The sequence below is a fragment of the Hemitrygon akajei genome, chromosome 6 (assembly GCF_048418815.1).
Source record: "Hemitrygon akajei chromosome 6, sHemAka1.3, whole genome shotgun sequence".
Taxonomy (NCBI): domain Eukaryota; kingdom Metazoa; phylum Chordata; class Chondrichthyes; order Myliobatiformes; family Dasyatidae; genus Hemitrygon; species Hemitrygon akajei.
In genome coordinates this window covers 93002606-93015224 of record NC_133129.1, presented here as the reverse complement: position 1 = coordinate 93015224, position 12619 = coordinate 93002606, and the positions used below count along the sequence as shown (strand labels likewise).

The following is a 12619-nucleotide window of genomic DNA, read 5'->3' as shown; positions in this document are numbered from 1 at the left end:
ACCACCTATAGTTAGAATTGGAATTGGTTTATTATTGTCGCAAGGACCAAGATACAGTGAAAATCTTGTCTTTCATACTGTCTTTCAAGAGGGTGAACCCTCGTAAGGTGACTGGAGTAGCTAGTATGGCTCTGAAAGCCTGTGCCAACCAACTGGCAGATGTATTCAGAGACATTTTCCATCTCCCTCTCATTACTACGGTTGGAAGTTCCCACCTGCTTCAGACGGGCAACGATCACACCAGTGCCCAAGAAGATCAGGGGGAGCTGCCTTCACGACAACGGTCCAGTAGTACTCACATCTACAGTGATGAAGTGTTTGGAGAGATTGGTTATGGCTCTCAGCAAGAACTTGGACCCACTGCACTATCGCCACAATAGGTCCGCAGTGCATGCAGTTTCATTGGCTCTTCACAGCAGTCTTCTATCACTTGGACAATACTAATACCCATGGCAGGATGCTGTTTAACACAATCATTCCTACAGTTCTGATTGGAGAAATTCCTAAAAGCTAAGCCTCTGTACCACTGCAACTGGAGCCTCGACTTCCTAACCGGAAGGCCACAATCTGTGAGGATCTGAAATAACATTTCCGCCTCACTGACAATCAACACTGATACTCCACAGAGATGTGTGCTTAGCCCACTGCTCTACTCTCTTCACACCCATGACTGTGAGGCTAGGCACAGCTCCAAAGCCTTCCATAAATTTGCTGATGATATAACTATTGTTGGCAGAATTTCAAAAGGTGACAAGAGGGTGTGTAGGAGCCAGATATATCAGTTAGGTGAGTGGTGTCACAGCAACAACCTTGCACTCAATGTCAGTAAAACCAAAGAACTGATTGTGGACTTCAGAAAGGGTAAGATGAGGAAACACACGCCAGTCCTCACCAACGGATCAGAAGTGGAAACAGTGAGCAATTTCAAGCTTCTGGGTGTCAGTATCTCTGAGGATCTATCCTGGGCCCAACATATCGATGCAGTTACAAAGAAGGCACAACAGTAGCTACAGTTCATTAGGAGTTTGAGGAGATTTGGTACGTCACCAAAGGCTCTCACATTTCTACAGATGTACCATGAAGAGCATTCTAACTGGCTGCATCACCGTCTGCTATGGGGGTGTGGGTGATGGGGTAGGGTCTACTGTTCAGGATCAAAGTAAGCTGCAGAGAGTTCTAAACTTAGTGAGCTGCATCATGGGTACTAGCCTCTGTAGTATCCAAGACCCCTTCAAGGAGCGAGGCCTCAAAAAGGCAGCGTCCATCATTAAGGACCCCCTTTACCCAGGACGTGCCTAGTTCTCCCTGCTACCAACTGATTTCTGAATGGACATTGAACCCATGAAGACTACCTCATTTTTTAATTTCTATTTTTGCACAACTTATTTAATTTAACTATTTTATAAATACACGCATAAATTTACTGTAACTCAGCTTTTTCAATTATGTATAGCATTGTACTGCTGCAACAAAGACAACAAAGGCACTACTCATTCCTACCTCCTACCAGCCCTGTCCTGAAGAAGGATCTCAGCCCAAAACATCAACTGTTTATTCATTTCCATAGATGCTCCCTGCCCCACTTAGTCCCTCCAGCATTTTGTGTGTGTCGCTCTGGATTTCCAGCATCTGCAGAATCCCTCGTCTCTTAAACATGGGAACATAATGAGGCCATTTGGCCCATTAAGTCTGTTCTGTCATTCAATTATTCCTCCTAACCCCATTCTCCTGCCGTCTCCCTGAAGCCTTTGGCATCCTCACTAATCAGGAACATATCAACCTCCACTTTAAATATATCTAATTGCTTGTCCTCCACAGCTGTCTGTGGCAACAGATTCCACAGATTCACCACCCTCTGCTCCTCATCTCTTTGCTAAAGGGACATCCCTCAACTCTGCGGCTGTTCCCTCTGGCCCTAGACTCCCCCACTGCAGGACACATCCTCTGCACTTCGACCTTATCTAGGCCTTTCGATATTTGATCAGTATCAATGAGACTTCTGCCCCCGGCACCCCTCCCCCATTCTTCAAAACTCCAGCAGGTTCAGGCCCAGAAATCCTTGTACATTAATCCTTTCTCCCCCCCCCACCCCCAGATCCCACTCGTGATGAAACCTTGCCCTCCCCTCTGAATTATTTAATCCACAGGGATTGTGGTTCAAGGAAAGGGGTCCACCAGACTCCCTCATGGAACCAGTCGGGGGATGAGGGGAGGTGGAAGTGCAGGATCTATGGTATTCTATATTCAAATTCTATGGTAATTCCTCAACCCCACCCCCAAGGATTCACCTGACTGGCTGTAGTACACTTCGGCTTGAGGATGGGGGGGGGGGGGGGTGTAGGTGAGAGTGTGTTGAGATAAAAAACACTGAAAATGTCAGGCAACAACAGAGAGGAAGAGCAGACAGCCAAGACTGGTTCCCTCTGGATCCAGCCCAACATTTTAAAATGAGATTAACCAGTAACCAGGCACTACAGTGCAGTCCAGAGGCCAAGACAGATTCGCTTCACACTGGGAGATGATCACTTACTTGGAGAAGGAGGAATTGGATAAGGGTGAGAAGAGGGAGAAGACCAACATGATCTGTGGGCAGCGCTGTGACCGTGAGGCAGGAGGAGGAGAGGAGCCGGAAGGGCACAATCCCAGTAAGGGCTACTCGGCCATCGGCTGGCAGAGAAGAGTGAGGGAAGTGGCAAGCAGGCTTGGACAGCTATCCAAACGTGAGTGTCTCAGTGACGGAAGGCACGACAGCTGGTCTGACAGGGCACTAGGGGCTCCTGCAGTCAGACCAAGAGTAATCCGGACTCGCAATGCCCTGCTCTCCCCTCACTGCCTTGTATCAATCCTCAGACTAATCCCACTGTCCCACTCTCTCCCCACAGACCTGTATCAGTCCCCAAACTAATCCCACTGTCCCACTCTCTCCCCACAGACCTGTATCAGTCCCCAAACTAATCCCACTGTCCCACTCTCTCCCCACAGACCTGTATCAGTCCCCAAACTAATCCCACTGTCCCACTCTCTCCCCACAGACCTGTCTCAGTCCCCAAACTAATCCCACTGTCCCACTCTCTCCCCACAGACCTGTATCAGTCCCCAAACTAATCCCACTGTCCCACTCTCTCCCCACAGACCTGTATCAGTCCCCAAACTAATCCTACTCTCCCACTCTCTCCCCACAGACCTGTATCAGTCCCCAAACTAATCCCACTGTCCCACTCTCTCCGCACAGACCTGTATCAGTCCCCAAACTAATCCTACTCTCCCACTCTCTCCGCACAGACCTGTATCAGTCCCCAAACTAATCCCACTGTCCCACTCTCTCCCCACAGACCTGTATCAGTCCCCAAACTAATCCCACTGTCCCATCCTCTCCCCACAGACCTGTATCAGTCCCCAAACTAATCCCACTGTCCCACGATCTCCCTCAGACCTGTATCAGTCTCCAAACTAATCCCACTGTCCCACCCTCTCCCCACAGACCTGTATCAGTCCCCAAACTAATCCTACTGTCCCACGATCTCCCCCAGACCTGTATCAGTCCCCAAACTAATCCCACTGCCTCACTCTCTCCCCACAGCCCTGTATCAGTCCCAAACTAAACCCACTGTCCCACTCTCTCCCCACAGACCTATATCAGTCCCCAAACTAATCCCATTGTCCCACTCTCTCCCCACAGCTCAGTATCAGTCCCCAAACTAATCCCACTGTCCCACTCTCTCCCCCACAGACCTGTATCAGTCCCCAAACTAATCCCACTGTCCCACTCTCTCCCACAGCCCTGTATCAGTCCCCAAGCTAATCCCACTGTCCCATTCTCTCCCCACAGACCTGTCTCAGTCCCCAAACTAATCCCACTGTCCCACACTCTCCCCACAGACCTGTCTCAGTCCCCAAACTAATCCCACTGTCCCACTCTCTCCCCACAGACCTGTATCAGTCCCCAAACTAATCCCACTGTCCCCCTCTCTCCCCACAGACTTGTATCAGTCCCCAAACTAATCCCACTGCCTCACTCTCTCTGCACAGAGCTGTATCAGTCCCCAAACTAATCCCACTGCCTCACTCTCTCTGCACAGAGCTGTATCAGTCCCCAAACTAATCCCACTGTCACACTCTCTCCGCACAGACCTGTATCAGTCCCCAAACTAATCCCACTGTCCCACTCTCTCCCCACAGACCTGTATCAGTCCCCAAACTAATCCCACTGTCCCACTCTCTCCCCCACATACCTGTATTAGTCCCCAAACTAATCCCACTGTCCCACTCTCTCCCCACAGACATGTATCAGTCCCCAAACTTATCCCACTGTCCCACTCTCTCCCCACAGACCTGTATCAGTCCCCAAACTAAACCCACTGTCCCACTCTCTCCCCACAGACCTGTATCAGTCCCCAAGCTAATCCCACTGTCTCACTCTCTCCCACAACCCTGTATCAGTCCCCAAGCTAATCCCACTGCCCCTCTCTCTCCCCACAGACCTGTATCAGTCCCCAAACTAATCCCACTGTCCCACCCTCTCCCCCACAGACCTGTATCAGTCCCCAAACTAATCCCACTGTCCCACTCTCTCTCCACAGACCTGTATCAGTCCCCAAACTAAACCCACTGTCCCACTCTCTCCCCACAGCCCTGTATCAGTCCCCAAACTAATCCCACTGTCCCACTCTCCCCACAGACCTGTATCAGTCCCCAAACTAATCCCACTGTCCCACTCTCTCTCCACAGACCTGTATCAGTCCCCAAACTAATCCCACTGCCCCACTCTCTCTCCACAGACCTGTATCAGTCCCCAAACTAATCCCACTGCCCCACTCTCTCCCCACAGACATGTATCAGTCCCCAAACTAATCCCACTGTCCCACTCTCTCCCCACTGACCTGTATCAGTCCCCAAACTAATCCCACTGTCCCACTCTCTCCCCACAGACCTGTAACAGTCCCCAAACTAATCCCACTGTCCCACTCTCTCCCCACAGACCTGTATCAGTCCCCAAACTAAACCCACTGTCCCACTCTCTCCCCACAGACCTGTATCAGTCCCCAAACTAATCCCACTGTCCCACTCTCTCCCCACAGACCTGTATCAATCCCCAAACTAATCACACTGTCCCACTCTCTCCCCACAGACCTGTATCAGTCCCCAATCTAATCCCACTGTCCCACTCTCTCCCACAGCCCTGTATCAGTCCCCAAACTAATCCCATTGTCCCACTCTCTCCCCACAGACCTGTATCAGTCCCCAAACTAATCCCACTGTCCCACTCTCTCCCCACAGACCTGTATCAGTCCCCAAACTAATCCCACTGTCCCACTCTCTCCCCACAGACCTGTATCAGTCCCCAAGCTAATCCCACTGTCCCACTCTATCCACACAGACCTGTATCAGTCTCCAAACTAATCCCACTGTCCCACTCTCTCCCCACAGACCTGTATCAGTCCCCAAACTAATCCCACTGTCCCACCCTCTCCCCCACAGACCTGTATCAGTCCCCAAACTAATCCCACTGTCCCACTCTCTCCCCACAGACCTGTATCAGTCCCCAAACTAATCCCACTGTCCCACTCTCTCCCCACAGACCTGTATCAGTCCCCAAACTAATCCCACTGTCCCACTCTCTCCCCACAGACCTGTCGCAGTCCCCAAACTAATCCCACTGTCCGACTCTCTCCCCACAGACCTGTATCAGTCCCCAAACTAATCCCACTGTCCCACTCTCTCCCCACAGACCTGTATCAATCCCCAAGCTAATCCCACTGTCCCACTCTCTCCCCACAGACCTGTCTCAGTCCCCAAACTAATCCCACTGTCCCACTCTCTCCCCACTGACCTGTATCAGTCCCCAAAGTAATCCCACTGTCCCACTCTCTCCGCACAGACCTGTATCAGACCCCAAACTAATCCCACTGTCCCACTCTCTCCCCACAGACCTGTATCAGTCCCCAAACTAATCCCACTGTCCCACTCTCTCCCCCACAGACCTGTATCAGTCCCCAAACTAATCCCACTGTCCCACTCTCTCCCACAACCCTGTATCAGTCCCCAAGCTAATCCCACTGTCCCACTCTCTCCCCACAGCTCAGTATCAGCGCCCAAACTAATCCCATTGTCCCACTCTCTCCCCACAGACCTGTCTCAGTCCCCAAACTAATCCCACTGTCCCACACTCTCCCCACAGACCTGTCTCAGTCCCCAAACTAATCCCACTGTCCTCCTCTCTCCCTCTCTCCCCACAGACCTGTATCAGTCCCCAAACTAATCCCACTGTCCCACTCTCTCCCCCACAGACCTGTATCAGTCCCCAAACTAATCCCACTCTCTCCCCACAGACCTGTATCAGTCCCCAAACTAATCCCACTGTCCCACTCTCTCTCCACAGACCTGTATCAGTCCCCAAACTAATCCCACTGCCCCACTCTATCCACACAGACCTGTATCAGTCTCCAAACTAATCCCACTGTCCCACTCTCTCCCCACAGACCTGTATCAGTTCCTAAACTAATCCCACTGTCCCCCTCTCTCCCTCTCTCCCCACAGACCTGTATCAGTCCCCAAACTAATCCCACTGTCCCACTCTCTCCCCACAGACCTGTATCAGTCCCCAAACTAATCCCACTGTCCCACTCTCTCTCCACAGACCTGTATCAGTCCCCAAACTAATTCCACTGTCCCACTCTCTCCCCACAGACCTGTATCAGTCCCCAAACTAATCCCACTGCCCCACTCTCTCCCCACAGACCTGTATCAGTCCCCAAACTAATCCCACTGTCCCACTCTCTCCCACAGACCTGTATCAGTCCCCAAACTAATCCCACTGTCCCCCTCTCTCCCCACAGACCTGTATCAGTCCCCAAACTAATCCCACTGTCCCACTCTCTCCCCACAGATCTGTATCAGTCCCCAAACTAATCCCACTGTCCCCCTCTCTCCCCACAGACCTGTATCAGTCCCCAAACTAATCCCATTGTCCCACGCTCTCCCCCTACAGTGTTTTCAGGTGTCTGAAGCCTCAGTTGGAGTTGTTGAACTTTGGTGTTGTGGGATATTGTGACGTGCAGAGTTCTTGCTGAGGCACGTGAGGGGTCTCATCCATATCAGTGATAGACAGACTGCAACGTCTCGCAACGACCGGCCTGTCAGTACATCTTCACTAACATCGACTCTTTCATTGCAGCAATCGCCCTCTCCCTGCGGAAGCAGGTCCTGAAGGTGGGCGAGGACTGGATCTTTCTCTTCCTGCTGGGAATGCTGATGGCCACTATCAGCTTCAGCCTCGATGTCGTCACCTCTAAGTGCCAGCGAGGTAACGTACCGGGGGCTCCCTAGTGGGTCCTTCACTGCACATCGCAGATACAACCACAGAAAGAAACTGAGGGCGAGGGTGAATGTTAGGACACTGAGGAGCATGATAGAGCAAAGGGGCCTGAGAATACTGATCCATAATTCCTTGAAAGTGGTGATGCAGGCTCATAAAAAGGGCTTTTGGCATTTTGGCCTTCATAAATCAAGGCACTGGGTACCAGATGCCATGCTGATGTGAAATAAGACTTCATGTGTAGTACTAGGCAATAAGAAAGGTATGACCACATTATTGGGATGATATCAGAGATCACCCAACCGCCCACAGTGTTTAGAGGAGCAAATTTGTCAAGTTGATCAGACAGTTGCAAAAGACACAAGTTTGTTATAGTAGCTGATTTTTATTTTTATTTCCACATATTGACTGGGGCTCCCATACTGTAAAAGGGCTGGATGAAAAAGAGTTTGCCAATTGTGTTCAAGAAAGTTTCTGTAATCGGTAATCCCAGCTAGAGAGAGGGCAATACTAGTTCTATTAGGTGCTGAGCCCTGTTCCCTAACAGATTTAGGGAAGCTTGATTTTTGAGAGGCATTCAGGCCCTGGTTAAGAAAATGAAGGTGCATAGTAGGAATGGGCAGGTAAGAACAAATGAGGTACTTCAGCAGTATAAGAAATGCAAGAACACACCTAGAAGGATAACAGGAGAGCTAAAAGAAGGCATGGGGTTGCTTGAGCAGACAATGTTGGGAACCTTCTTAAAATCCTGTTAAGGTGTTTGTTGCAATATCATATTGAATTTAAGGAAGCAAGTGAAGGGCTATTATTTTAAGCTGTTTGATGCAAATTTATTGAAAACGTATGGCTACCTGTCATCAGTTGAATTCTCAGGTCTCTCAATTGCTCAACTTAAATTTTATGCTTTTTAATGTTGCTTCTTCTGAAATAAATGCATTGGACAAGTGTGTACCAAGGGACCATTAAAGTTAAACCAATGTTCCTTTTTAAAAAAGGGTGGCACAGTACCAGAGACGCCAAGTTCAATCCCTGCGGATGCCTGTATTGTACGTTCTCCCCATGACCGGGTGAATTTTCTCCACATGCTCTGGTTCCCTCCCACAGTCCAAAGACCTACCAGTTGATAGGTTAATTGTTCAGTGTAATTTCTTCTATGATTGGACTAGCATTAAATTGGGGGATTGCTGAAGTCCACACCTTAGCTCAATAAATAAATAAAGAGAAGGAGAATCCTAAGGGATTCTACAGATATATTAAGAACAAAAGGATTACAAGGGGAAAAAATTGGTCCTCTGGAAGATCAGAATGATAATTCATGTGTGAACCCAAAAGAGATCTTAAACGGATTCTTTGCATCAGTATTTACTTGGGAGATGGACACAGTCTACAGAAACAAGGGAAAATGGCATCAACATCACGGGCTCTATACACTGTACAGAGAAGGTTCTTTGCTGTCATCAGGCAATTAGGGTGGATAAATCCCTGACAAGGTGGCAGGAAGGTGCAGAAATTGCAGAGGCCCTAGCAAAGATATTTAATTTATCCTTAGCCATTGGTGTGATGCCAGAGGATTTGAGGATAGGTAATGGTGTTCAATAGTTAGAGAAAGGCTCTATGGATACGTCACAAAAGTATAAACGGATGAGCCTGACATCAGTAGTGGAAAGTTATTGGAAGGTATTCTAAGGGACCGGATAAGTAGACAGGGACTGATAAGGGATAGTCAATATGGCTTTGTGTGCAGTAGGTCGTATCTAACCAATCTTATGGTGTTGTGAAGAAGTTAAGAGGAAAGTTGCTGAAGGCAAGTAGTGGATGTTGTCTACATGGACTTCAGCAAGGCCTCTGACAAGGTCCTGCAAGGGGGTTTGGTCAAGAAGGTTCAGTCGCTTGGCATTCAAGATGAAGTAGTAAATTGGATTAGATACATGCTTCATGAGAGAAGCCACAAGGTGGAAGTAGAAGGTTGCTTCTCTGACTGGAGGTCTGTGGCCCATGGAGTGCCACAGGGATTGGTGTTGGGTCCGCTGTTGTCTGTTATCAATATCAATGATCCGATTGAGAATGTAAAATGGATCAGCAAATTTGTGGATGACGCCAAGACGATGGGTTTAGTGGACAGTGGGGAAGACTACCAAATGGGCTGAAAAATTTGAGATAGAATTGAATGCAGACAAGTGTGAGGTTTTACACTTTGATAGCACCAACCAGAGTGAGCAGGAGGGCACTGAGGCATGCAGTAGAACAAAGGGATCTGGGAATACTGATCCATAATGTATTGAAAGTGGCACCACAAGTAGGGTTGTAATGAAAGCTTTTTGCAAACAGACCTTCATAAATCAATGTATTGAGTACAGGAGATGGGATGTTATGTTGAAGTTGTACAAGATGTTGGTGAAGTCTAATTTGGAGTGTTGTGTGCTGTTTTGGTCACCGACCTACAGGAAAGATGTAAATAAGGTTGAAAGAGTACAGAGAAAATTTACAAGGATGTTGCTAGATCTTGAGGACACAAGTTATCTGGAAAGGTTCTACTTTAATTCCTAAATGTAGAAGGTTAAAGGGCGATTTGATAAAGGTATACAAAATTATGAGGGGTATAGATAGGGTAAATACAAGCAGGCTTTTTCCATGAAAAGTGAAATGTTTAAGAGGAACATGACGGGGAACATCTTCATTCAGAGGGTCATGAGATGTGGAAGGAGTGCAAGTGGTGGATGCAGGTTCGATTTCAACACTTAGAGAAATTTGGATAGGTACATGGATGGGAGGGGTATGGAGGGTTATGGTCTGGGTGCAGGTAGAGGGACCAGATTATTGGTTTGGCACAGACTGGATGGGCTGAAGAGATTGTTTCTGAGCAGTGTTCTATGACTCTAAGACATTGGTGAGGCCGAATTTGGGGTACTGTGTGCATGTCTGGTCACCTATCTGCAAGAAAGATATCGATAAGCTTGAAAGGGTGCAGAGAAAATTTATAAGGATGTTGTGGAGACTGAGTTATAGGGAGAACTTGAACAGGTTCCCTGGAGCACAAGAGAATGAGAGGAATCCTAGAAGTGTACAAAATTATCAGGTGAATAAGCTTTGGTAAATGCAAGCGGGCTTTCCCCACTAATGTTGGGTGAGATTAGAACTAGAGGACATAGGTTAAGGGTAAACATAAAGTACACTGCAGATGCTGTGGTCAAATCAACACGGACAACACGCTGGAGGAACTCAGCAGGTCAGATAGGTTAAGGGTGATAGGTGAAATGTTTAGGGGAGCCTGAGGAGAAACTTCTTCACTCAGTGTTTGGAATAAGCTACCAGTGGAAGTGATAGGCATGGGATAGATTGTAGCACAAGAGAAGCTTGGATATGTACCTATATAACAGGGGTATGGAGTGCTATGGTCTAGGTGCAGGTAGATAGGATAAGGAATAAAAATAGTTTGGCATGAACTAGTTGGGCCAAAGGGCTTGCTTATTGGCTGTAGTACTCTAACTCTACATGAGCCAGCCAGATTGTTCCATTCCCTGGAACACCAAGGACTTGCAAGGCAGTAAGGTGCATGGTGCATGAACGTCTGGTGGTGTAGTGGCACCAGCACTGGACTTGAAAGCGAATGGTCCTGGGTTCGAATCCAATTGGCTCATTGATCAACTTCCATCTGTGTTGGGTTGTCCATGGAGCTAGTAACTCTGCCTTGTTACAAAAAAGACAAATACTAAGGAAATGCTGAAAATGGCACCCGATACACTACAAGGCGTGAAAAGGAACAAGGTGCATGAAGTAAAATGCTTGTGAACAACGGTGGAATAAAGAATTATGATATACACTCATTCCTTGTATAATAAGGACCTGCTGTCATGTCATTCCTCAAGTGTAACACTTTGAGGAGCCAATCATTTCCTGATGATCAGTTTCCATTGCAATTATGCCAAGTGGCTGCCTGCTGTGCATTTTCTCCAATAGACTGCTTACATACTCTGGCGTTTAGGGCAGCAATGAAACTCCTCCATCTCTGGCGGTGTTCAGGGCTTCCTTCATCATGTCAGTAGCTTCCTCTCGGTTTTCACTACTGTCAGTCATGCAAGTCCCAGGTGGAGACTCAGGAATACCGTCACACTCAGATGTAGAAGGATTCTTCATTGCTGTTTCCATAACAAAGTTGTTTGACCTGTCAGGGTTGTTAGCCCCGAGCTGAATCCCTGAACCTGGAGGACCAATGTACCACTCTTAGTCTGACCTCTACTTTGACCTGTTTGGCATGAGTGACCCTACCAAGAGCCAAAGCATAAAGCCCTGACTCCAGCCAACATAGCTCTCTGGGTCATTGAGGCACTCAAGCCTCCAAACCTCCAAAGGCTGTGGTCGTCTCGGAGAGATAGAGTGCAGTCTTCAAATTTTTGTGCACCTTGTAATTTCAAAGCCAATCACAGGTTGTAAGTTTCAATGGAAGTAATCTGTTAGCCAATATTTCCTTTTAGATGTTTATATATAGTAAGTGCTTACTACAATTTACACTAATGCCTTTACATATTTTTGTTTACTTGGCGCTATACCGGAGGCAAAGGTGAGGACTCAAGTAGTTATCTTTGTTAACTGTGCAGAAACACTATGACCCGGTCCCTTGTGGATATCTGACCAGATTTATTTATTGAGATACAGCATGGAGTAGGCCCTTCTGGGCCTTTGAGACACACCATCCAGGAAAGCCCCGATTTAACCCTCGCCTAATCACAGGACAAGTTGCAGTGACCAACTAACCTACCAACCTGTAGGTCTTTGGACTGTGGGTGGAAACAGTGTGACAGAGGAAACCTACGTGGTCAGGAGGAGACGGTACAAACTTCACAGGCAGCGACAGGAATTGAGCCTGGGTCGCCTGTCCCGTAAGGCATTGTGCTAACCACTACACTACCATGCCACCTTGTGAGATTAAGACATCAGAATCAGAAGTGGAAACCATTTAACTTCTGTCTTTGGGGAATTGTTCTCCTGAATCTGCTTAAGGTTATTGTCATTCAGCCATACACGTGTATACAGCTGAATGAAACATTTCTCCTCGGGCACCAGATGAAAAACACAGCACATAGTCACACAAAGCACATAGTTGCAATCCAGCACGTAGAATCAGAGAATAACATTACCACAAGTCTCTGCGTGGCATGGCCTGAAGATTGACAGGTGACATAAAGTGTGAGGTGCAAGTTCATGTAAGACAGAAGATCTTAACAGACCAGCGATGACTTTAAATCTAATTGTCTGGAGCAGAGTGGCTTTTTAGGCCATTTTGGGATAAATAATGAGAATTAGATG

General features: G+C 47.9%; 1 protein-coding gene across 1 annotated transcript in view; it reads left to right on the top strand.

The window, feature by feature from the left end:
• Positions 1 to 2489: 2489 nt before the first annotated feature.
• The window catches only part of LOC140729281 (chloride channel protein ClC-Kb-like), a 118203-nt gene continuing 108073 nt past the window's right edge, over positions 2490 to 12619 (top strand). Inside the window, exons 1-2 of the mRNA XM_073048883.1 lie at positions 2490 to 2720; positions 7175 to 7303. Coding sequence (XP_072904984.1) covers positions 2519 to 2720; positions 7175 to 7303 — 331 coding nt within the window. The 5' untranslated portion in view covers positions 2490 to 2518. The remainder of the gene's footprint in view (positions 2721 to 7174; positions 7304 to 12619) is intronic.